Source organism: Pipra filicauda, unplaced genomic scaffold (assembly GCF_003945595.2).
Source record: "Pipra filicauda isolate LSUMZ 115617 unplaced genomic scaffold, ASM394559v2 scaffold253_size2546935_pilon, whole genome shotgun sequence".
Lineage (NCBI taxonomy): Eukaryota > Metazoa > Chordata > Aves > Passeriformes > Pipridae > Pipra > Pipra filicauda.
The window spans coordinates 222,617-248,846 of record NW_024104369.1 but is presented as its reverse complement, the minus strand read 5'-3'; the positions used below and the strand labels follow the sequence as shown (position 1 = coordinate 248,846).

At 38.8% G+C, this 26,230-nt stretch overlaps 1 protein-coding gene across 1 annotated transcript in view; it reads left to right on the top strand.

Moving 5' to 3' along the window:
- Window positions 1-204: 204 nt before the first annotated feature.
- The window catches only part of LY75 (lymphocyte antigen 75), a 43,847-nt gene continuing 17,821 nt past the window's right edge, over window positions 205-26,230 (top strand). Inside the window, exons 1-21 of the mRNA XM_027734212.2 lie at window positions 205-318; window positions 2,530-2,904; window positions 3,861-4,034; window positions 4,287-4,451; window positions 5,032-5,142; window positions 6,643-6,783; window positions 8,402-8,590; window positions 9,253-9,410; window positions 10,282-10,392; window positions 11,636-11,724; window positions 12,077-12,249; window positions 12,428-12,624; window positions 13,901-14,043; window positions 19,375-19,456; window positions 20,033-20,104; window positions 21,460-21,583; window positions 21,965-22,000; window positions 22,248-22,423; window positions 22,996-23,060; window positions 23,891-23,967; window positions 25,082-25,218. Coding sequence (XP_027590013.1) covers window positions 234-318; window positions 2,530-2,904; window positions 3,861-4,034; window positions 4,287-4,451; window positions 5,032-5,142; window positions 6,643-6,783; window positions 8,402-8,590; window positions 9,253-9,410; window positions 10,282-10,392; window positions 11,636-11,724; window positions 12,077-12,249; window positions 12,428-12,624; window positions 13,901-14,043; window positions 19,375-19,456; window positions 20,033-20,104; window positions 21,460-21,583; window positions 21,965-22,000; window positions 22,248-22,423; window positions 22,996-23,060; window positions 23,891-23,967; window positions 25,082-25,218 — 2,880 coding nt within the window. The 5' untranslated portion in view covers window positions 205-233. The remainder of the gene's footprint in view (window positions 319-2,529; window positions 2,905-3,860; window positions 4,035-4,286; window positions 4,452-5,031; window positions 5,143-6,642; window positions 6,784-8,401; window positions 8,591-9,252; window positions 9,411-10,281; window positions 10,393-11,635; window positions 11,725-12,076; window positions 12,250-12,427; window positions 12,625-13,900; window positions 14,044-19,374; window positions 19,457-20,032; window positions 20,105-21,459; window positions 21,584-21,964; window positions 22,001-22,247; window positions 22,424-22,995; window positions 23,061-23,890; window positions 23,968-25,081; window positions 25,219-26,230) is intronic.

The following is a 26,230-nucleotide window of genomic DNA, read 5'->3' as shown; positions in this document are numbered from 1 at the left end:
TGCCTTTCACTCCCTCACCCGCAGCCCCGCTCCCGCCGGGGCCGGGCCCCGCCTCGCCCCAACCTCGGGGCCACTTTTCTCCTGGCAACAAGTGACGCGCGGCAGGGTGGCCAATGGGGCGGCGCTGGCGGGGCCGGGGCCGGCGGCGGGCGCGCCGCTCGGGCAGAGCGAGCCGGGCAGAGCGAGCCCGGCAGCGCGGCCGCTCCGCGCAGCCTGCGCGCCGCGGGGGGACCATGGCGCGGTCGGTGGGGCTCTGCCTGCCCTTCTGCGGCCTCGCCCTGCTCCTGCTCTGCTGCGCGGCCAGAGAGGGCCCCGCAGGTAAGCCGGGCGCCCGCCGTGCGAGGGGGAGGCGGTGCGCGGGGGCGCGGCGGGACCTTCTCCGCCCCGGCCGGCGGCGGAGCGGCTGAGGAGGCGCTGGGACGGGCCTTCTGTTTCGGCCGCTCCGCCGGGCGGCAAAGTCCAACTGCGTGGAAACAATCTGGAAAACTTAGTAGGAACAGAGAAAAAGCCAGGGAAAAACCCCGCATTTCCCTCACGGACCGTGCGCTTCGCCCGGGGCGGCGCGAAAGCCGGTGCTGCCCCGCCGGCCTCGGCTGCCACGTTCCCGAAGGTGCCCGCGGGGCCGGGGCTGCCCCGGGCCGGGCCGAGGCCTTTGGCCGGACACCTCGGGGAGAGGAATAACCCCGACCCGGGCGGGTCCCCGGCAGGGCGTCCCGCCGTCCCTGTTACCCCCCACTTTGTGCGCAGGGAGAGGCGGGAAGGAGGGTTCCCCTGTCCGACAGAAAGCAGGTGGAAAAGTTCACGTTGAGCAAATTCTTGTGAGCCAAAGCCACGGCTTGGTGAGAGCTACTGGGAAGCAAGTTGAGCTCAGTTCACTAACTAGTTGCAGCTGACGTATTTTTTATATCCTATATCAGTAACCGGGTAGGGTTTGTAGCTGAAGACGTCAGGTAAAACTTCATGTCCGGGAGTGTTGAACTGGACTAATTGGGTATTAAGAAATTGCTGTACAGAGAGATCTGATGAGACAACACCAGCAGTTTTTCTGTGAAGGTTTTAAAAAGTGGTTTTCTACTTGACATCAGCATGAGGGTTGTGGGGGAAGAAGTGAAAGAAGATGTAACATGTTTTCAACCTCTTCTCACAAGAAATCGAAAAAAGGAAAAAAGTCATGAGGGGAGAATAAAAAGCAAAAAGCAGATATAGTGCCGAAAAAGCACAGCCGTGAAAGGTACCACAAAAGTGGGTTTGATTGTTAAAATGTCTTAGTTAAAAGGCTGACAGGGACAGTTGGTTGAAACGTGCTATTTAGAAATAGTCGCTGCAGTAGGTGGCTGACTTAGAGGTTCTTCTTTACAGTGCGACCAGCTCAGTACTATTTAGATGCTATTTGGCACTTACACAGGGAAAAATTCATGAGTATACTGGGAAGTAGTGGTAAAATTCACTGCATAACATCACTGAATATTTTCCTTGCTGTTCAGCCAAACCTATTATTAACTCATAATAGAAAAATGCAGTAGGAATGTGATTGACAGTGCATTGCTATTAAATACAAAACACTACTCAGCAGATTCCTTATTTAAGCAGCGGAGAAATAGCTTTGTGGGTCTGGGACAGCCAAGGTCCATATGAGCCTGGTCAGTGAAAGTTTTATGCTGTGAAGCCATCTTTATGGTGGCATAGAAATAGGTCATTTTTTTCGTGGTTAGCTTAAACCTACTGCCGCTTGTCAGAAGTGTTGTTGTACTGGCAGATGTGTTAGCTTGTAAGAGTAGGGTGATCCATATATTTTTTAAGTTGTATACTGTGCCTATTTTTTTATCTTTTTTAAGACATACTGCATCACAACTGAAAATGAAACTTGTCACAACTGAAAATGAAACTAGGGTGCCTATATAATTTTTTAAATGATACTCCTAATCTCTGGTGGGATAATCTTTGTCATCTTTGGTGCTATACTGTTTCTAAAACCCTCTCCCCAAAGCAGTGCCAGTTATTGTAGTAATACTGCAGTTGCACCCACAAACTGGTTCACTCGTAAACCTGTCATGCTGTGTATCATACATGATATGCAGTTAAAAAAGACATAAGTGCTTACTAAGTGAAGATTATTATTAGTTACATTTTATGGTATCTGTAGTGTGTAACTTGTAGATAGGCATGAAGACTAGATTCTTTACCTAGTAAGCTTGCAAAATAATCAGGGGTTGATCCAATCAGTATATGTTAAATAAAAAGGAAGAATTCTCATAAATAGAATTGGACTTAGAAGTCTCATTTTGTCTCTCCTCTTATAAAGAGTTTGAAAGAGCTCTTTTTCCCTGGAAGTAAAGGGTACTCACTGAATAGTGAAACGTACTGAATGTGGCTTATACGAAAGAGGTAGTTTAATGTACGAACAGCAGTTGCTGTACTTTTCTGGTAGCATCTCTCAGAATGCAATTACTCTTTTAAAAATGAGCTTCCTGTGTAAATGATGCTGAATCATAGCCATATGTGGATTTTTTTTTTTTTGTTCTTATACAGGCAATGATGCTTTTACCATTCGCCATGACAAAGAGAACAAGTGCATACAAGTTAAAAACTCGCGGATAGTGATAGATGACTGCAGGGAGACAAGTGAAGCTTTATGGAAATGGGTATCCCAGAATCGCCTCTTTCACTTGGGGTCCAAGCAGTGCCTGGGACTTGATATATTCACAAAATCAGTGTCTCGACTGAAAATGGTTGATTGTAACTCAGAATTAATGCTGTGGTGGCGATGTGCTGATGCTTCCATCATTGGTGCGTCTCAATACAAAGTGACTATCAAGAATACCTATGTGACTGCAAGCATAAATGCAACAGACCAGTGGAGAAGCAACAATTCCTCCAGTGATATATGTCGATACCTTTACTATGGTAAGTAAGTTTTTACAGGGGTTTGGAGGTTTTTTATTTGTTAAGGGCTTTTTGAGTATGTCTGTGCTGACAAGTTAATCATGTGAAAAGACTGATCAGTAAAGCAATAGAATGTTTTGCTGTGGAGAGATACTGATATGGAAATATGAAACTTCAGTGGTCTTTAATAAAAATAACCATGCACGACTGCAGAAGTTGTGTTATCAAGTGTCTTTCTTCGCAGGTTTAAATCCCTCCCACCGTATTTGAGCGCAAACATATTTAATTATGAAATATCATACACCTTCTATCAGAACTGACACTGTCCTCTTCACCATCATAGGAGTTTTGCTGTTTGCAGAGTTTATTTGCTTTGCTGGTAGCTGTACAGTCAAGTCCAGAGCATGCTGCTAGCTCGCAGCCTGCTGGACTGTCAGGAGCAATCCATTCGCTTTGGTGTGATAGTCTGTCCACTTGCCATGGAAGCCAGTCTCATTGGAAATCTCATGCTTGCTGGAAGAAGTGGTGAAAGCTTGCTTTACCATATTTAAAGGCAGAATTTTCTTTGTATTTGAATTGTTCAAAGTGGCCAGTCTAAAGAGCCCAGTAGGCTCCAATTTGAAATGTTTTCCCCCTCCTGTGTGTGTTGATTCCTAGAGCCTTGTTCTGAAGGACTCTGTGCAAACCACCCAGATTTCAATAGGACAGTGAATTTATCCCTAACTTACCAGGTTGGGGGAAACAAGTTTTTGCTGTTTCTCAGAAGAAAAAGTACAGAAAAATATTTTTGTATAATTTGTTTCAGTTCTGACATTGCTGTATATTATCTGTAACAACAAGATACAGTATTTTAAGATCACAAGTGTGATTTGCATGGTTTTAAGTTAACTGTGTCTGTACAAACAGAAATATTTTGCTGCCCTTTCCATCCCTGGGCATCTTGTATTTACTTCTTTTGTTCTTTTTTTTTCCTGCAGAGGTTTATACCAAAGATGGCAACTCATATGGAAAACCCTGTGAGTTTCCCTTTCTGTATAATAAGACGTGGCATCATGACTGCGTTGAGGATGAAACCCATGGGGGTGGGAAATGGTGTGCCACATCTGAAGACTACGCTCGTGATGGAAAATGGGGAATCTGCTTACAACCAGGCATGTTGGATTTCTAAATAGACATCCTAAAAGCGTTCTGTCACCTCACGTATGTGCGGCTCTACCTCGGTGTAGCGTGTTGCTGTTAAGCTGGTTAAAAGCTTTTCTATTGCAGCATTGACTTACTCTGCAGTATTTTTGATGACTGATAAAAATCAATAGACCTTGAATATTCAAAAGTTTTTCTTTTGAAACGTTCATAATGTTTCCATATAGTCGCGGTTACAAGTACCTTCTGCTTCCTTTAAACAGAGGATGGCTGTCATGATATCTGGGAACAGGATCCAGGGTCTAAAAATTGCTACCAGTTTAATACACAGTCTGCTCTTTCTTGGAAGGAAGCTTATATTTCATGTCAAAGGCAAGGAGGAGATTTACTTAGCATCCAAGATGCATCTGAATTAAGTTACATACAAGGTAGGTGTAATTATTCACATACAAATATTAGGAAATCTTGATAAATTAACATAAAGTGGAGGCAGCATTTTAATTTCTATCCTAAAATTCTGGGTTAAAACTTGACTGTACTTAAAATGTTTTGGTTTTCATATGTGTAGCAAAACTAAGGTGCTGATCTCACTTTACGGCGTTTTTTAAATTTATCTGTATGATTTCATTGTAGCGCTTAGCTGTTCATATTTGTAATGAGGAATGTCCCCAGAATCTCAAATACAGGCCAGAGTGACAGTTGGTGTTTTAGCAGCATGTTACTCACTTGTTATGAAATTACCCTCACTGATGTTCAATCTTGGCCTGGAGGAATTATCCATGTGCCTCTGGGACTGTAAAACCAAATGAGAAACATCTGAAGGCATTGGGAGGGAAGGCTTGTGTGGATGAATTTCTCATCAGTTCAAGAAAGTTTGCGTGTCTTATTGTAGTAGCAATCTTTCTTTCCTTAAATGCATACCATTTCAGATCACATTTTTAATTTCAAGGAGACCAGTAAAAGATGAATATTTTATACTAATGGTTTTCTTTAAAAAAAAATCTCTAGCCAAGGATGACATTGCTGAGATCTTCTGGATTGGCTTAAATCAACTGGACGTTTCTGGAGGTTGGCAGTGGTCAGATCACAAACCTTTGAATTTTGTCAACTGGCATCCAGGTACTGATATTTCTGGTGGTATTAACAATATTCATAACAGTAACTAGTATTTTATGGGGTTTTTTTCCCTTCTCACTTCATTTTCAGGAGCATCTTTTCTTCCTAGCCAGTGAATCTTTCTGTTCACATTCTATATTTATGGGTGATTAGATTAATAAATCTCTAAAAATGTAAAACTTAAATAGTATCTTTAAAATCCATATTAGTAAAGAATCCACAGCTTTCCTAGCTGCTGAATTTCTCCTCCCACTGACAGAATGGCATTGACTTTCCTCAAATATTATGATTGTTGGTGTGTGCACAAGGACTGACATTACTTAGAAGCTTAACTTGTGTTTTTAAACTTCAAGGTTACTTAAATTTGTTTCAAGGTGAAGATGAAAGGAGTATAAAACCTTTTAAAAACCTTTTTTAATTACTCCAAAGTTCCCGGTAGTGTTGGTGAGACTCTTGTTTGTTAGGAATTTTCAGAATGAATTTGTAATATTTGCACAAATATGTCGTGGATATATATGAGAATCCTGGAGAAATAATGATCAGGAATACTGAAGCTAATACTGTTCTGTTACTCAAGCTGAATTTGAGCTTTTTTAAGTGGAATTCTCTTTTTTCCTTTACTTTCTAGAATAGTGCTGCAACAGGAATTCTGTGAAAAGTTGATAAGGGGTTTCTGTTACTTCTTTGAAAGCTTTACTAAGTAATTTCTGTGAGATTTTTCAAATGTGGTCTGTCTTTTGGAAAGGTTAAGAACTTTGCTGCTAGTACTACTGGCTGCACCTTCTTCTGGAACTGTGATCACACTGTAGGACTGTAATACAGAGCTAGAGGCAAGACTATCCTGAGCTACAGTGGCATAATTTAGTTTGCAGTCATAGCATACATACTGATATTTACTGCTCTGGTGAAAATACTTTACCATACCCAGTACAGGGAGAGCTTGGGTGCTCTGTGTAGGTCACAGCCAAAAAGTTCTTTTAGGAAAGGGGCTTCAAGGAAAGCTGGGGACTGCAAAAAAAGAAGTTATTTTCTGTGATATTTCTAATTTGGGGCCTTGTGTAAGATTTCTGTAAAAGTAAGGGTTATGGTTAGCATTGAGAGAAAGTACAGAGCTGTGCTTGGAGTGAGGGTGGGAAGGGACTGCCAAAGGAACTGCCAAAGGAAACTGAGGGCTGCAATAACAGTTCTCCCCTGAGATATTTCTAGTCTGGGAAAGTGCTTGGCCAAGTGTTTGTTGTATTGTAAATAGAACATTCCTCCTGGTTCTATGATTAAACATTGGAAAAGAAGTCCAGATTCCTTGATTCTGAAACTTTCTTAGAAAAAACTTCCAGTAGGACCTATGGTAGGACAAGTGCTTTCATTTGATGCAAGTTTTCTTCAAATACAAGGTGCTGTAAAGTGTGTTATTCTTGTATTGAAAAGCAGTAGTAAAATGAAGCAGTTTCTGCCTTACTGTTTGATGACTTGTGTTACTCTGTTTTTATTTGTTCCTGTCTATAGATATGCAGAGTTTGTCCCCACTGGATGGGACTAGTTGTGTGGTGATGAATGCTGCTTCAGGTCAGTGGCAGAGTTACCATTGTGGGACTCAACTTCCATATACTTGCAAGAAGTCACTCAGTGAAGTTTCAAGCCTCCCAGGTAGGACAGTTTGCATTTTTGAGTTTTGTATGTTAATATGAGTATAATGTTCGCTTATGGAGTCTTTTTTTTCCCTCCACAAGCCTTCTTAGGCATCTCTGCCAAAACATTTTCTCAACAGCTTTGGGTTACTTAGCAGAGCAGAAGCAAACTCTGTTTCTCCAGTGTCAAGATGATGCATCACAAACAGTTTTTATTTTTTGCAGCTTTCTTGTTCACACATAAAGCATTTTGCAGCACAGTCCTGCCCTTTTCATCACGTTTTCCTCCAAGGTTTTTACCTTCTTTCTTGTGTTGCTGGAAGTCTGGAACTGGCAGTTGCACCTTGAACCTTTTCATCTTTGCTTTAAGCCTGTTTCTCTCACTCTTGGTGTGTATTAAAATAAAGCGGGACTTACCTGGGTCTTGGATCAAACTCTGTTGAATTAAAATAGAAGTAGTTAAATAACCTTACTATCCTTTGAAACCAGGCCCAGTACTGGAAATCAGAGCGCAAGAAGCGGTAGCTTTCCCAGGGTGTACCCTTTACTGGACCCATAACAGCTCTTATGAGATAATTATTCCCTTCTCCTTACCTGCACACACATATACAGTCTTTCAGCATACAGTGTCCAGCTGTGACATAGAACTGCTTCCATGCTTTTGGACATTTACCTTCACTTAGATGTCCAACCCTTCCCATATTTATGACCTGTTCTTCCATGCATGCTTTGGCCTTACCGAATTTCCAGGGCTCATGCTTGCAGAGATCTCCTGAAAAAACTTTTACTGGAAGGTAATTGTCCTTGGATAATGGGGAGGACTAGGGGATAAGAGGGATGAAGAAGCAGTGTTGTGGAGGTGGAAAGTGTCATGGAGTGTCTCTGACTAAGCCATGTTCTCTCCAGCTCCCCCTGGAAAGGTGTGTGCCTTTGAGGAAAAAGTAGGAATCAATTTAAATTTAACTAAACTGGTTCAAATTTCCAAATGATCCCCTGAAAACTAGTTGCCAATAATAATTCTTATCTGTTCTCTTGCTCCTCAGTGGGGTATGTGGAGTTATTACCAGTGTTTATATAGTGTATTATTAATTAAAAAACAAAATTCCTGTGATTGGAGTGTTTTATAGTGTGCTTTGAACCAGAAAGGCTGTTAGTATATACCTTTTCAGCATGCATTAAAACCAATTTGAATTCTTGAATATCTTGAGAAAAAAAAACAAACTTAAAACTAAGTATTTGTTGAGTTGTGTGCTGCAATCCTGCAATGACTTATCTTGATTTGTCGTTAGTTGCTTTTGAAATCTTGCTTACAATTACTTTTGAACCTTTTGCTTACATTAAGGCTTAAGCTTAATGTAATGCATTCTTGCTTTTTACTTTCACTCACACTAACTTCTTTCTCCTTCTGCCTACTTCATGGCCCCAAAATATTATGAGTCCTCATAGTGCTGCTCTTTGAAGTCTATTTGTTTGACTAAACTGTGACCCTTTCTTAAAAAATTAGCTCTGAAGAGATGCTGACATACTCTGATTGCTGCATTCTGGCTGTTTTCAAGGTGCTGCTGGATTTAAAGCCAACCCCTTGCACTACCCGAAGTAAAACAAAAGCCTCTAATTCCATTTCTCTTCATTATTAGAGGATTGGAGACACTTGGATATTCGCTGTGATTCGGGCTGGCTTCCCTATGATGGCTCTTGCTACATGCTGATAAATAACCCATCACCTTGGAGCGTGGCAGATGAGTTGTGCAAAGCAAATAAGAGTAACCTCATCAGCATACACTCATTAGCAGATGTTGAACTGGTTGTTACAAAGCTTCATAATGGTGAGTTGAGATAGTTGTAAAGGTCAAGCACTAAGTGCTGCACACCACAAATTAGAAACTGCTTTCCATGTTCTAGTATAAACTTGTCATGACCTCTTGCTTTTAAATGTAGGTGTTCATTCTGTAGGTGTGCTGAGGCTGGTGCTGAATGTTGCTGTTTAGATCCAGGCCCTCTATGTTAGCTCTTGTTTTGGTTTGATTGATTTATTTATTTATTTACTGGGCTAACCTACTTCTAGTTTCTTAATACTTTGTGTTTCATTTTCTCATTCAAAGAGAATAGTAGATAATTGGGTCAATATTTTGACTGCTGGAGCACTGAACTAATAAATATTATCTGCTGTCTTCAGTGTTACATCTTTGTCTACATTCGTAACATTGAATTTGGTTGAGCTTCATTTTGCTTATGTGTTTGTTATTTCTGTTTGTGGAATTTTTTTTTTCTTTTTGTTATGTTCTCTGTGAAACTCACAGTCAAGAATATAAGTTAAGAAACAAGATAATAATACATTGTGCTTGTCTCAAATACCCTTTTTCACTGTAAGAAAAAAAATCAACACAGTATAGTGATAAAAACATTAATTTTGCTGATGTCACATTCCTTTCCTATTAGTTTGAATATTATTTTGAAACTACAGTGTTGTCCTAATTTTAAATTGCAGATGCAGAAGAAGAAATGTGGATGGGTCTTAGGAATGAAGATGTGCCAACCTTGTTCAAATGGTCAGATCGTTCGACTGTGGTTTTTACATATTGGGATCAGAATGAACCAAAAGTTCCTTTTAACAGCACTCCTAACTGCGTGTCATATTCAGGCAAGGTAGGAACACAGTGTTACATCGTAGTAGAGGTGACATTGATGTGTGTGAAAGCCAAGGAGGGGGATAAAGCAGATAACTGATCTTATTTCTGGAATAATCTTTAAAATACATGTAATCATTTTTCTACGAGCAAATTGCTTTAAATTATTTAACCAAAACTTGCTAGCTGTGTACTGGAAAGAATGGAAGAAATGACTCACAGCTCTGAGACTGTCACTGCTGTTGGCCAGACGGTTGTCCTTGTCACTCTGCGTTTTGGGTTAATGTATTCTTGCATGTCTCTGGTAGAGAGCTAGGAAGGGGGTGGGGAAAACTGTTGAAAGGAAAAGCTGGGTTCAGCCATCTTCAGGACCAATTTGGACCACCCAGTGTGAGGATGGGTAGTGAGATACCTTGGTAAGAGGAGAGGACAGACACTGAGGCTATACAGTGTAGAAGAAGGAAGGACTGGGTGAGGGAAGGAGGTCACTAGGATAATGGGAAGCAGGTTATATCCTATCCAGATTCAGCAGAAAAGTGGGGCAAGCCATTGGATCTCATGTGCTCAGCTCCTCTGAACTGTGTCTAAGCTGCTTCCACAGCAATCTGAGCAGACCTCCTGCACCCATTCCCTTCCTGATCTAAGAGAGTTGGCACCACCCTGGCCTTTTCTTTCCCTTTTGGATGCGATCCAGAATCCTTCCATCTCCGCATGTGCCAGCTTTCTCTCTCCTTTCCAAACATGCACCTATGCATACAACCCAGGACATCTCACCCAAATATTTATGGTAGAGGCATTTTGGCTTTCCCCTTGTGGAAACTCAGCCCCTGCAAACATGGAAATTGAAAGATGTTAGAATTTAAAATATTTTTTTCCTTTCATTCTTATAGTTGGGACAGTGGAGAGTGAGATCCTGTGAAGAAAAATTGAAATATGTTTGCAAGAAAGAAGGAGAGATTCTGAATGAAACAAAATCAGATGAAAGATGTTCACTGGAAGAGGTAATAGCCTGCATTTCTTTTACTGTCACTTGGTTCAGAAAGCTAAAATCTGCCTAAAAGCACTTACTTCTTCTACTTCCATTTCATTCTTGTCCATTCAGTAAAATCTGTGAAACATTTTAGCTGGGAAAGGACATGTGTATAGCATGAGCTAAATTTCAGATTCTCCTAAGCAGGCTCTGGATGTATTATCAGCCTGTTTATTGATGAAAGTATTATGAACCTGGACCCAGGAGATGTTGTGTTTTATTTATTTGTTTGAAAAAACAAATTAGAAATGTTATTGATAACACCGTTTTTTCTGCGGTTTATGCTTTAAGTATGTTTTAAACTTTAAGATAAGCACTTTGCAACATAAAGATATGCAGAGATTGTTAACGGAGATTAGGTTTCTGTTACACATCACTAGGCTCTCATTTTTGTTCTGTGACTTGAATAAAGGTGGGAGGGGTTTGGTTGTTTTGCCTTTTTTTTTTTTTTAAGGTATAACATGTTACAGCACAAATAAGGCTTAAAAAGAAGTCTCTTGTCTTTTGAACAAGCTTAGGATGGTATTACTAGCTCCTTCAGAGTTATTTGGTTCAGTCTTGTGTGGCACATTACTTGCAACAGGAAAAATGTTTATCCCATATCTTTCTTCCTGCGCAACCTTGGGGTACTTTTCACTGTCTTTTCAGAGACCTCTAGCATGTAGAGTTACAGCTTTAAGTGCTGTTCAGACACCAATGGCATTGGTAGGCTAGAAAAGAGTTAACACATTAATGTGTCTTGAAATTTCAGTGTAAATATGGGGATAAGTGTTTGAATAATAGAGAAATTTTGTAAGTTCATCCTTTTTTTCTCAGAAGTAAAGAAACACTAGTAATGCCCTCTTAGTATTCCTCTGTTTGAATCCTGGCGTTGGTGGAACAGCATGAAAACTCCTATTGTTGTGAATAGGACTATGCTGTTGTCCTTGTGTTTCTCTCTGTAAATGTACATAGTGGTCAGAAGACTCTGCACAGGCAAGCTAAAACAGTGGTGTATTTTATTCCTGTGGCTGCATTATTTCTTACAACTGTGAATCTGAAGAGTTGATGATACTGGACCTTGTATGTGACATGCTGCGACACACTGCATTTCTTTCTTGTTTATGATGTGCCAGCTTGTGGCATCAGCAATGTTGGCAATGATTTATTTTCTCCTGTAGGTAATGCCTAAATTAGATTGTTTTGTACAAATGTGGTTTTTGTTCTCTAACCAGGGATGGGAGAGACACGGGAACTACTGTTACAGGATCGATAAAACGGAAGTTTCATTTGGAACACGGTGCAATCTTACAGTGATGAACAGGTAAAGCACATTTGTAACTTATGGGCAGGTTTAACAGTACAGTCCTGGAGAAAAAGATCAGAGATTAAAACCTCGGTATGCTAACTAATGGTTCATAAAGAAAAAGTAGGGAGAGAATTGCTTTTACTGAGAACTAGTGAAAACTAGCGTTTGGTGTGACCATGGTAAACCTACAGTGTGAAACCTTCTTGGAAGCATGAGAATTCCCAGCCTAGAGACCACATGTTGAATACAGGACTGCCTGGACAACTACTTGAACTGACTCATGTAGTAATATGCCTATTTTTCAAATTGTCTCAGTAGTTTCAGATATCTTTCAAATACTGACTCAGATCAATCTGTGAATTTCCAGATTTGAGCAAGAATTTATAAACAGTCTGATGAGAAAACACACCGAAGTTGAAGAAAAATACTTCTGGACTGGTTTGCAGGATATTAGCCAATCAGGAATATATTCCTGGGGTACAGTGAATGGGGAAAAAACTGAAGCTGTGACATACTCTAACTGGAATTCCTTGCAACCAGGTAAATTTGAAAATTAAAAAATACATAAAAATACTATCCTTTTAGATTGAGCAAGCAATGGAGTACCATGTTACAGAACTCCAGGCATGAAATAAAATAGTAAATCACAAATATGTCAGGTTTTTTTGGGAAAACCAGCCAATGGTTTTAAATGTGTTTTTCGTGACTTTAATCTTAGAGTTTTCAGGAGGATGTGTGGCCATGTCCAATGGAAATTCTCTTGGAAAGTGGGAAACTAAGGACTGTAAAACCACTAAAGCATTTTCGATCTGCAAAAAATATATTGGGCAGCCCAAGGAGCCAGAAGTGCTCCCAAAGCCAACTGATCCCTGTCCCCCTGGGTGGCACAATGGATCAGGCCTTGCCTGTTACAAGGTAAAATGTTATTCCTGTTTGATTTTAATTGCTTGTTACTGTCTTGGAGCAAGTGTGTGATTATGTGGTGCATAGCTGCTCTGAAGTGTATCTTAAAGGTGTTTTACACCAGGAGGGGGAATTGGTTTTGATGCTACAGCATTTGCCCTGTGCTGCCGTCTCAGGAGCCTGTTGCTGTTGGAGGGTGCTGTACCCATATCATACCCTGCTGCCAACTTGCATGCGGAGACACCTGAATAGGGAAGGAAAGCACTTTGCATCACCTGCCCTTGTTCTTTTCCTTTCTGTACTCTTAACAGTGTAGACAAGAGAGATGGGATTTTCTCTGGTATGAGTGTGGATATAAAAAATGTGCAGCCTCAATTGTATTTTACTGTTTTTGAAGTGAACAGTGGAAATAAGCAGCTGAACTGTTAGCTGGAATGGCTTAAACAAGTTTGTATTTAGAAATGCAGGTTTTTCCCTCCTGTTAACAGTGAAAGTTATTGCCTGAAGTTAAAACTGAGACTGTTCATTGGGTTGTTTATTCATTATTTCTGGACTCAGTGTCTGCAATGAACTGTCTCTTGTAAACAGCTCATGTAGCAAAGTGGGGAATCCCAGCTTGAATAACAAGGGTGTGGGCAAGCATCCCGAGGGGTAGGTCTAGCTGATGTGCAGCATACCTGTCCCATAGTTGATGGACATGACAGCTGGCCCTAGCAGATTCTCCAAAACTGTCGTTGACCAAATGCAGGATGTCTGTGCAGAGAGATCCAGCTGATGGGAATTGGCTTGGACTGAAACCAAGGGGATCAAGTGGAAATGTTAACTGAGGTGTATGAGCCAAAGTTGCAACTCTGATGCATACAGGTAGCAGAGAGTGTGCCAAAGAACTTCCTTCACCCGCAGCACCCAAGCGAGTACAGTTTCAGTGAACATTAGGCTTCGCAGTTCATGATAAATTTGAAAGAACAGCATCCCTTAAAACTTACACTTTGACTTAGAGTTTTGGAATGACTTGGGTGGTGTTTTCTAAAATCTTTCTGGTAAAGAAAAACAGAGAAAGTCTGTCATATGGAATATATTGAGTTTGAAATAAATTTTGTCAGCTAAACTTCAGAGTGTGGCTGTTGTCAAACAAACTGGAAAAAAAAATTATTAAAAAGTGACATTCTCTCCCTGTGGAAATACCGGTTATTAAATCTCAGGTGATCACATTTCAGTAGTACCAGGAATGTTTTAAAAACACTGTCACTTGTGTCATTTTCTGCTCTGATGTTTGGCTGTTGTGAAGTTCTTCCACAGTGAAAGAGTGCTGCGAACCAGGACCTGGGAAGAGGCAGAAAGGTTCTGTGAAGCACTTGGAGGCCATCTGCCTAGTTTTAGTCACTCAGAAGAAGTCAAGGCACTTCATTCTATCCTGAGAAAAATGATAAGGTAACAAACTGGCTGTGCTCTAAAATTTTGATTTCCGTTGCTTTCTGCAGTAGATCACAAATGCTGCTGCTGACCCTGAATGGCAAGTATGAGACAGTGTGCAGCAACTGTGTTTCCCACAGTAAAAACAGCTAGATGTGGCATTTGAACTGCCTTGCTGGAAAATGTCAAGGGAATACAGCTTGGGTAAATATTTCACATTGCTAGAGGCAGCACAAGAAAAGAGAAATGTATGTAATGGAAGATATTCAAAGCAAGTTAAGTCTCTTGTTATAATAAGTATTTCCTTCTTTATGTTGAATTTTGGCACAGCTAGATGGTAGTTGTACCTATTCTTTACTGGTACAGTCTTAAGAGACAAATTATTATTCCAGTTTTGCAGATACACCTCATTTTTATTCATGAAATATTTTATTCATGCTTCTGACTAAACTGGGTGCTATCATTTGAAAATATGCATAATGTAGTGTCCAGCAATCTGGTTGGCACAGATCCCATTTGGCATAACTGCAATAACATTATATGGGCATTAGATGGGTGGGCTGAGTTTTCTGGTATCAACAAATTAAATGCTACATAATTTATGAGTTTAAACCTCTATTTTTAATCAAATGAACTGTCACTGCAAAGCTTTATTAGGCATTGGTGTGATGTCAGATCCTTGTGTAATATGTTTTTTTTGATTGACAGCCTGGTTTTTCAGAACTTTGCCAGCTTAAACTCAAATGCTGCCAGTTATGTGATCTAAATTTTTTCATCAACAAACTAAATCAGGATTATATCAGAAGCTGCCAGCACACAACACTGTGATTAAATTTTAAAACCTGATGACTGAAGAGAGGCCTTCTTGAAAAGACAGTGGACTTTTTTTAGAAGTGCACAAGTCATGAAAATTACTCAGTGTTTATGTTAAGAAGAGAAAAAACCAAACTCGTATGCTCTATATATAGATAGTTTCGCTTGTGTAAAAGCCACTTGTGATTCCTTTGCTAAATTGACTGAAGTCCCTGAAATAAAAATCAGTGCAGAAATTATTTATAGCTATAGATCTTATTAGACACTTTTGCAATTACAGATTTTGTTTTAGTGTACCTAATCTACTATGAAATGTGAATAGAGAAGTAACATTTTATTGTCCTACAAGTACTTGGAACTGCTTTTCAGCTTGCAGACCATCTGAGCTATTAATTATAGCTGATGACCATTTTTTTTTTAGGAGTTTAAAGATGGAGACTTCTGTCTTTCCAGGAAGTCAGCTGATACACAATGCTCCTGCACTTCCCATACTTCAGAAAACTTGAACTTAGTCTGAAAGAAGGAAAGTCCCAGTACTTCAATTTTATTTTACCAGAACTTAAGATAAGGGACAACATACAGAGCCCAATATAAATTGACTTTGCAGTCAGCATTGCAGTGACTACACATGTCAAATATAACTGAAAACACAGTATTTTTGTCTGAGCTACCCCCTTTTTCAGCACTTCAGAACATTCTGAACTGGAATACTACATATTTGATATTACCTGAAGTATTTTAAATAATGTTTGTTTGTTTAGCTAATATAATTGCTGAAGATATTTATGCTTTTATATTACTCAGAGGTGGTGATTACATAGCATATTTTGGAGGTCAAGTGTCAAGGGTAGTTTGTCTGAAACTTAAGCTCATTTGAGAAAGGAGATAGGAAACCAAGTGAATTATTTTGCCAAGAAGAAATAACTTAGCTAACTGGGAGAAATCTTCCTAAGGTAATGTTAGATGTGATTAGCTTCTGGAGTGCACTGGCATGCAGTTTGTTCATATTCCCTGTTATTTAGTCAGTGCAAACTCTGACCTTGAGTATTCATTCAGTGCATTCATTTCGGCTTGGGGAAGGAGCCACACCTCTGCTCTTTTGGTTTCGGGTTTTTTCCCCTTGCACAGTTCTCTGGTGACTCATTGAGAATTATTTGTTTTTAAATGTTAGCAAGAGTCAGTTTGGTTCACCAGGAAAAGGGCAGCTTGCCTAGTCCATTCTGTTCTTTACTCGGATTCCACCTTAGAGGCAAACAAGAGCTAGAATTGCTCCAGCCAAGTCAGGCTATTGCCATTGGAAAGGAAAATGAACTTTGCCTGCCAACCTTCCCCTGTCTGGAAGAAATAGGAGAGAACCTCTTTTCACTTGAAGGGACATGATACAGGCAGAACAGATCTGGTTTGGTTACTTCCATTCTTTTAGGACTCTGTTTTTGAGCATTCTGCAGCTTATAGCTGGCAGCAGCCCTGGACACAGGGAGGGTAATACCTTGGATTGGTTAGAAATAACATTTCAGTGAGGACACCTTACTAGAAAGAATTCAGTTGCCTTTTATATGAACAGTTCTGCTGCTGTAATTGTTCTGAATCAAGAAAGCCTCATGAATACTTGAGTTTGAAAGAAAAAACTGATCTTAACATGCTGGCTAAAAGAGCGGTAAAGCTGAGATGCAGGCTGTAGTAATTGCATTAATTCAGCTTCTCTTCCACTCAAGAGTGGGTAATTAGCAGGATGTGATTTAGCTAGTGCAGTAGCCTGTTACAGGAGGAAGAACAGAGGTTTAGATGGGATTCATACATAGATTTAGGCCAGTGCTGCCTAAGATTAAATGGTGCCTTAAATTGCACCATTAATGACTTGGCCCAGATGTACACATTACCTCACGCCAAGAACTGGATTGACTTACAAATCCCAATAACTTCACTGAGGCTCCTAATCTTGTGTTGGAGCTGACATAAAGGACAGAAAAAATAATTTTTCTCTTTCAGCAGTTAGAATACAACTAGAAAAATTACTGGTTTATAGTCCCTTTACATCAGTCTACACAGTATTTATCCACTCCCGTAGAACATTGACTTTTATGAAGTTTTAGTTCTATGTGAGAGAAAAGCCACCAGTATTCTGCAGGGATTGCTGGAGATTTAGGATCTTTCATTGTTAATCAGCGTGGAGTCCATTGTAAAGCACAAATTGCACCTATTTTTTAGGTTAAAACTCAGGATAATCTAGGTTTTAGAGACAGTTCCAGGAGTGTAGCTCAAAGAATACTCTGGCAGTGATAAATCCATTTTGATACAAATCCGTAGGATGGATTTTAAATGCTTTGCAATGAGAAGACAGATGCCTGAAGCACAAACAAATTCCGTGCTGCAAGATTAGTTACAATAAAGAGTCTTAATTAGTATTTTTCTTAAATAGTTGCTGGAATTCTTTCCTGTGATGAGATGATAGTATAATTTCAGAGGACTATCAGAAGGCATGAAAGTACTGTCAAGTATAGTGTAGTAGTTGCTGAATTAGTCATGGTCATGTCTGAACAGTTCCGAAAGAAGCAAAATATGTACGTTAATATGTAGGAGCCTAGTCAGCTGAAAATGTGGTTCTGTTTGCAGGCCAGTAATTGTAAAGTGGGAGAATAGCTAATTCTTGACCTGGCACACTTTTTTTTTTTTTTTTAAATTCAAATCTATTTATTACCTAAAAGCCAAATACAAGTTGACAGACTTTGAAAAATTGCTCTAGATTCTCAGGTAATTACTGCAAATTACTGCAAATCCTTTTGAAACAAGTTTCTCAAATGGCTGATGCTAAAGGGGACTCTACCAAATAAAATACTATTGCCCTTCTAGGATTACATGTACTTAGCCCATATACTCTGGGCTAAGGTTTTTCCTGGTGCTGCACCATCAGAATTTTCAGGCTATTCAGCATCTTTATGGTCATATGTGTAGAAAGCTAGTGGCACAGCCTTATCAAAGACTTTCTTAACATTGCCTTGTGATTTCATAACATTGCTTGTGCGGGTAAGCCTGGGTCTGAGTCCATCCCTCCTTGTAATAAAGTCAGTTTCATAAACTTTCCAAGTTCTGACTTTAAATGTCTTTGTTAAGTTTGTCAGCACTACTTTTTTGGGAGCCTTTTCCAAACTCTGACCTCTGCTGGTCAGACATCTCTTTCCATTTTCGAGCCTAAATTTATTTCTGAGATGTGGTTCATTCAGACTTGATGTCCTTTTTGCTCAAATAGCTCCTCTTCTTGGGGGTTTAGTCTCCTAAAATATTATAAAGAATAATTATATCCTTTTCCTGTCTTTCTTTGTAAAGGCTGGACAAGAAAAAATCTTTAATTCTTATTAATAGCCTGAACGCTAATTTCCTCAAATGTCCTGTGTTCCTTCTCTGTATTTGATACAACGTGAATTTATGGAATTAGTACTCCTGATACAGTTTTACAAGAGCCCTGTACTGTGGCATCAATACTTTACTATTGCTGTCAGACCACTTTGGTGAGAGTACCTGTTCCACAGCTCTTTTGCAGTAGGGTTTCATGTAGGGTGCGATTTCATAGAAAACTCATGGTCTTTCTCTCCTCTGCTGCTTCCATGTGATACTGTCATTCAGAAAAGTGTCTGTTGCCTTTCTTGGGCAGGGGAGTGGATTAGAGTGAATTATCATGAACTTCAGTAACTAGCACAAAATCGATACTCTGAGAAGTTGCAGTACAAGGCTAACCTTGCAGTTTGACTAGCACATTTAACTTTGTTATAGCATCTTTAGATTCATAAGCAATAGCAAAGAGTATGGTAAAGGTTCTTACTGCAGATTTGAGTATATACATTGTAAACCCATTTTTTCAGGCAACTTAGTATCTTGGAGCACAGTTGAAATTTTGGATTTAAGTATCCCTTGCTTATGAAAAGTGAAGAAGTGAAATGTAGAAAAAAGACAGTTCCGACTGGACTGTAATTTCTATTGCCACTCATTTATGCAACCATTGAAATTGATGGTGTTAGGTGCTTATTTAAGTCTATACCACATTTATGAATGTGCATAATTGAAATAGGTGCCCATATTTGGTGTGTTTATATCACTGACAAAGCTAAGGGAAATATGATGCCAGTTGTGCTTTGTGAGTAAAAGCTTTTGTGTGATTCGAGGAAGAGTATATTTGAGCTGGTGGTGGAGAGAGAGATGGCCTAAGATGGACAAGAGAAAGAGAACCAAGGCATATAAACACTCTGTGTGTGATTGTGGAAGAAAAGTGTAGAAAAGAGACCTTTACATCAAGTGACAACCGATGAAGTGGTGATTCAACCAACAAAGGAATTATCTGAGTTAGTTAGTTTTCTTCTGTACAGAAGAGGTCCTAGCCCTTATACCTGTTTTCTCTTTGAACTGCTACAACTTGCAGTAGTAAACCTTTGTTTCTGTGATCAACAGCTGGTTGATCATAAGTAATGCCATAAAGGTCAATCTTTTTATTAAATGTGCTAAACCATATGCTTGGCGTAAGATCTTTATCTTGTTTGTTTACAGCAATGACAGATGGGTATGGATTGGAATGAATAAGAGGAGTCCAGATTCTTTAGGAACCTGGCAGTGGAGTGATGATAAACCCGTAAGTTAACTTTTAACCTGGAAACATGATGTCCTGATTTGTTTCAACTTGGGTTGAATTGAAAGTAAATTGATAAATATGTTAATTAGAATATGGCAAATCCTTCAGTAGATTAATAGTTCAGAAGAAGATTGTACACTTAAGAGCTATCATCCAGGCGGGTTTCCAATTACAAACATATCTTTATAAGGTTAACCTGATTTCTGTCTCCATTATATTAAAATACTTAATATAGCAGTAGTTAATAGAAATATAGTAGTAAACATCTAAGAGCTGGTGGAGAGAACAAGGTGTCCTCTTGGCACAACAGAGGGGAAGGTTTATCAGTTCATCTCCTTGATATGTCAGACTTCTCCAAAAATATCTTCCTCAATGTAATTGTTTTGTTTGCCTGAAATTGTGAGTTCTTCCTCCACACAATAACAGATATGGAGACTCAAAATTGATCGAGTAACTGCCATTCAACACATATTTTAATAGTAATAAACATAATGGGACCCCAGGTTTGAACGGTTTTCTCTTGGGTTTACCACAGCAAACAGTGCTGATTCTTTCATCCTGTCCATCACCATGTAGGTAACTAGTGTTGTTATGCCACTCGAGTATCTGGAAGATGAATATGATACAAGAGACTGTGCTGCATTAAAGGTTAGTTTCAAGATTTTTAATAACAACATGCATATTTTTACTTGGAAGTACTTGGAAAAAATACTTTCTCCAGGCGTATATTGAATTTAGGTTGAGATGTTTTCTTAACATAGTGAAAAAGCTGCTAGTGTTCCTTTATCAATCTACACCTGTTACTGATTATCCTTATTCAAATAGCTTTTTGTGAACCAAGCACTGTGCTAATGATAACTTTTCATAAGACTTCTTTTGAACCTTTTTAACTACAAAATATTTTAGTAACAATGCTGTTTGCTATTGCATAATGCCATACTATGTATCTCTAATATATTAAACTCTTAGGGACGTATCATGGCATCTAAAACAAAAAAGCAGAGCCCTACCTGTAACTTTTTAAAATCTAAATTAGTTTTTCTGAACTGCAAATTAAGAAAAAGTTTGAAACCTGAAGTAGGGGAATGCAGTAGCCAGGATAGAGCGTGTGTTTGTGTTTATTTTGCGTATTTCCTTGTTCACTGGTGAAATTGACTGTAAGTGCCATGTTGGTTTTTAATTTCAAATATCAGACCTCTGCGTAATTCCTAATTATGTTCTTTGTTACTTAATTTAGTCTTGATGGCATGAGATTTAAAATGGCCTTTAACTTTTCTGAAGCATCACCTGACTTTTTACAATATCATTCCAATACCATCCCTTTTAATGTAATTAGAACCACCTCTGCTTTTAGGACTTAATAAAGGAAAGGATAATTGCATCCCTTTGCTTCTGTTCTCAGCCATTCCTTCAGTCTCTTCTGCTGTGTTCATTACCCCAGACTTGAGAAGCTGGTTCAGCACTGAGCTCCTAAAAATTTTAGACTAAGGAGAGCGGTTTGAAGGGGATGCTGTGAATGTAGTAACTTCCCTCTCCTACCTGCTAGTTATTTCAGTAGATGATAAGAAATTCTCCTTACTGGAGACATCACCAAGAGTGAAGTCAGTTCTTTAAGCTTGATTCTAAGAAATAATCTTAAATAAGAAAGATTATTTCTGTGCCAGTTTCAGCAGAAATGAGAATCATTTCAGGGGAACAAGTGGCAATAGATAATTTAATAACAAGCATCTATGAGATCCTGTGTGCCACAGAAACCCTAAGAAATAATATTGCTCGAAAAGATTTGTATGTAACTGACCTTAAGCCTTTACCTAATTCCTTCATGTGGGGAGTTACAGTTGAAGTTACAGTTGTATATGTTTATTTTTTGCAAAATATACTGTGGGACTAACAACACCATAAAATACACTGACTTTGGCAAGGTACTTTTTTAATACAGTGTAATTCTACATTTCAGAGGCTATGCTGCGCTAACTCTGTTCTCTGTTTCTACTTTTATACAGACCTCCCAGTTTTCACGGAGGTCATTTTGGAGATTTTATTTCCATGAAGGCAGAGACCTGGAATTTTACTTCAGGCCTTTTGATTGTGAAGCTAAACTTGAATGGGTCTGCCAGATAACAAAAGGTAAACTGCAGTTACATCCATTTGTTCATATAAAGAGTTTATTACAACTGAGTTGTCAGTATTGCCCAATAATAGATGTTTCAGGGGATGAAGCTTTCTCGTTGTGGTGGGATACTGGTAGATATACTACTTAGATGCTTGTATTCTGCTTGAGAGATTAAAAAAACCCAGAGATGTTTAAGACAGAGGTATGCAATACTCCATTAATTTTACATCAGCTCATTTTAAACTATTAAACCTGTGTGTGATTTCCTTCTCCTTTTGTTTTTTCCATCATGGATACTGAGAAATATGAGTACTAACCATCGCTTCCGTTATTGGTGGCTGCAGTCTTGGTAGAAGGTGAACTCTAAGTGACTGTTCCTTTTTTCCTTTGGACAGGTAGCACTCCAAAGACACCTGAGTGGTACATACCAGGTAAATGGACTTCTTGTGTATTCTTCCACTATGGTTGTTTATACTCAATATCTTTTATTAGTGTTGTTACATTGCTGCTGCAATACTTGTTTGATACCAGGAAAGGTTATGATGGACAGAATTTGATTCTGAGAGAGTTTAGAATGCAGAGTGTTGACTCTGTCAAACTGAGATTTCTTACTACATTCAGAAAAGGATTAGTTTTTCAGAATTGATTTCTTACACATGTGATATTTCTTCTGCGTAGATGAAATTGGAATTCATGGAACCCCACTTGTTGTTGATGGAGCAGAGCTGTGGTTTGTACCAGATAAGAATTTGAGCTACCAGGAAGCTATTTTCTACTGTCAAAAAAATGATAGTGATTTAGCCTCAGTGGAGTCTTACCCTAAACTCAGGGCAATACTGTCTCAAATAGAAAAGGTAAGGTGGTGTAATCTCTTTTAACAGTCACTTTACACTGTAGGGAAATTTTCTTACCAGGTTTTCCGATATAACAAAACGTTAATCCTTAATTTCTTTTTTTTTCCTTTTGGCCTCTCAATTATACTGAAAGGGAAAAGATGAATTAAAAGAGAATTATTTTAATGGCAGCCTTGTAAAAAAATTTTTAAATAGAAAAGTAGACTTAAAAACATGAAAAAAACCAAACCCCTCCAAATGGACAAAAAGTGTCATAACAAGACCACTGTATAAGCATCTCATTGTCTGCAAATATTTCATTAACAGTTGTGCCAGTTCTTAATTTTATGCACAGGACAAGACATAGTTTTTCACCTGATGAGAAGATTTAATTATTAATGCATGATGGTCTGATAGGCTTTGCTGAAAGGGGTTTGTGGTATTCATAGCATGAAAGTACAACCTTCTAAGGAATCTTACAAAAATGTTTCAATACCTCTGTGACTAATTTTGTCATTGCTTTATCTTTAGTAGAGTCTGGAGCTCTTTCTCTGTGGGTTATAAAATGCTGGGTTTTGTTTTTTTTTCCACAGTTATCAAACAGTGAACAGAAGTGGTGGCTGAAGTTTATTGATTATGGCTACAGCTATCATTCACCGTATGTAGAACAATTATAAGATGCTTTATTGCAAACTTGATGTGCTTTTCAAGAATACAGTTAACTAGAATAGTTGATTCAGAGTAATTTAATAATAACTGAATTAATAATCTATTTCTTTTGCCTCTATCAGAGCCTCTGGATTTTGGGCTTTTGGGGTTAGAGACCTTAGTCTTGTCATGGGAATCCTTGAAATCTGTAGTCCTAGTAGCTAATGTATTCCCTTGATCTTTAAAATGCTTTTATTGGATTTTTAAATCCACCTCTATGTTCTGTTAATACTTGCAGAACTGACAAAACCAAAAAGCCCTGTCTGTTGACTTTGAAAACATGTGAGGAATACCTGAGAACGTGGAATTCGAAATTGGTTTAAAACATCACTCTTTCAGTTAAGTCTTGGAGGGCTTTTAGTATAGTCCTGTAGAGTTGAGATGACTCACAACAAGCCTTGCTTCATGCTCTTCATGGCTGCAGAGAAGATTCACTGGCATCTTAGAAGGAAAGTCCTTCACTTTCCAAAATATTATAGGAATATACTACTGTGAAAAGAAAACCAGAGTTACTGCCCATTTCCCTCACTTGTCCTGACTATGTGCTCTGATTTCAGCATGGTGATAACTAACCTCACTCTGCACATCTCAACAAAGTTAATTTGAGCATGGTACATACCTGCTGAACCTACCATGTATTTATTCCTAGTCTAGTTTTTGTAGGGCATCTAGAAACAGTTACCAGCCCAAATTTCTGTGTGTACTGACTCTGTTGCTATCAGAGTTTCCCCTTGAAGGTCACATTGGATTGGAGATTAACTCTGAAATATTTATATCCAGTTTACAGTTATTTCCACGCTTCCATGATAGATTCCTGAGAGAGTGCTGGTATGTTTCTCGAAAGAACTGGTATAGAGGTAAGGCTGTTTTAATTTTTTTACCCCATCTGTCATTACTATATTTATTTTTTTTTTAAAAGAAGTAATTACCATTCTGCCCAAATTCTTATATTGGATGCAAATGATATTGAATTAGGAGTGAATGGCTTCTTCATGATAATCTGATTGAATTTTGAATCATTTATTACCTCCTCATGGTAGAAGCCATGGGTAATATTTCTTGATGATCAGAGGCAAACCTGAATTCAGATGACAAATTTTGATGACTGATTGTCATTCTTTTTGCAACATACATTAGTTAGGTAAAATCTCGATTTGGTGGCTACCTTTCTATGTTTATGCTAAGTATCCTGAGCTCTGGAATTTAAGTCTGAGAGTTGTGTTAGTTAAAGCAGGTTTGACTGCATACTTGCAACCATATATACATCTGGAGGTGCAAATTTCATTAAGTAGTGGAGTCATACTGTAAGAGCTATACAAATTAATGGAAAAGCCAGCTGGTGGTACTTGAAGCTTATTTCCTTTTTTCAACACTGTTTTATATTGGGGAAAATCTATAACCTCTGGAGAAGATGCTCCTCCTGTCTACTACCATTTTGACTTTAAATCACATTTTCCCCAACATTCACGTATATGCTGCTGAACTGTTTTCATCTCTGTTAACCAAAAATTGCTCTTGAATAGGAAGTCAGTCCAGTTACTGTAGAAGTCATGTAAAGCAGTGCAGGCTTGATGCTCTCTATGTAGATGCCAAGGGATTCCTTTTGGCTTTAATGACATTTAGGTCACACCCTCTATGCCAGAATATGAGATTAGTCCTCATATACAAAATCTTTTTTCATTATTTTTCTGTTTTCAAGTTTTCTCTGCCTATGTGAAGTGTTACTACTGGAAATAAGGGTCAGACTCTGTTTTTTTAGGAATTTTATATTACTGTCCAGTATAAATCATTTACCTTTACCTTTTTCTCTACTGTTATTTTTAGTGCTTTAGATTGCATAGTAGTTCACTGTGGTTGCACTGAAAAGGACTTCCCTTCGTATTGGTCTTTGTCATGTCATAAAGTATGGATGGGAATTGGAATGTGATGTGGCATTACCATAACTGCTTTTTAAAACTTCTATTTCTGCAGACTACCCAGTGAACTGTAATGTGAAACTACCCTTCATCTGTGAAAAAAATAATGCCTCCTTACTAGAGAAACATGATCCCAGTTACCGCCCAGTCAGAGGAGGTTGCCGTAAAGGCTGGCATCAGTTCCGGAATAAGGTACAATGATAATACAGATTCATCATCCTTACCTGTTTTTCATTTCCGGTTAGATGGAATGCTCTTGTGAAAGAAATGAGGAGGTAGCCCCTGTGTTGAGGAATGAAGTAGGCTTTTGAAAACTATGAAAACTGTGTGTAGTGATTAAAATAATCTCCCTCACTTCTCTCTTATTCAGGATTGCTAGTTTCTTAATTTCAAAGCATTCATTTTCGGCTTTTTTTGCTTTCCCATCACCACGTGTTTAGGTCCAAGAACATTTATTGTGTTGTGTTGTCTAATCTTAAGCTCTACTTGAATGAAGAGAAGGATTAGAAAGGGAGAGGATGAGGTTTCTGTGGCAGAAGCATCTTGATTCTCTTGCTGAGTAATCGTAGGCAGGCGGCAAGCTGGCGGATGGTTTCCTAACTTGCCTTAAGGACTTAACTCACTTAAGAATTTGAAGCAGCTTTTAAGAATTAACCAACAGATCAGAAGCCATAATATAGTCTGTTTCAGTAGTATGTTTTAGGCAGTCATCTAAAGTCTTAGTCTTAGTGAGACTCATTCCTGTTGTTTGGTCCACCATTATTCTGCTTATGTCCATCAAATCTGCACATTATGTTGTGCTAAGGTTTGCAAATTTACTTCATGTCATTGCATAATAACGCTTTTGAGTTCCCATGTAGTTTTCCCCAAAACATAATTACAATACAAGGCATTACAATACAGGTTCCTGTCCCAACACTAAATGACTGTAGAGTTCATGTGTTCTCTTTCCTAAAGCAGTACATGATTCTGATGTAGCCAATAAAAATTATTGAATTCTAATCCTCAGTGAATGAGGAGTTAGTCAATGGGATCATTTTATATTTAGCTATCCTGCTGAATCTAATAAATGCTTGCAGCTAGTATCAAGTTCCTTGCTTCCTGCAAAAAATAATTATATGTTGTTGCAGGAAATGAGAAGTGGGTTTTTAGGGTTGGTTTAAGAACCTTTTCATATTGAGTTATTTTTTAAGCCGACTGGTAG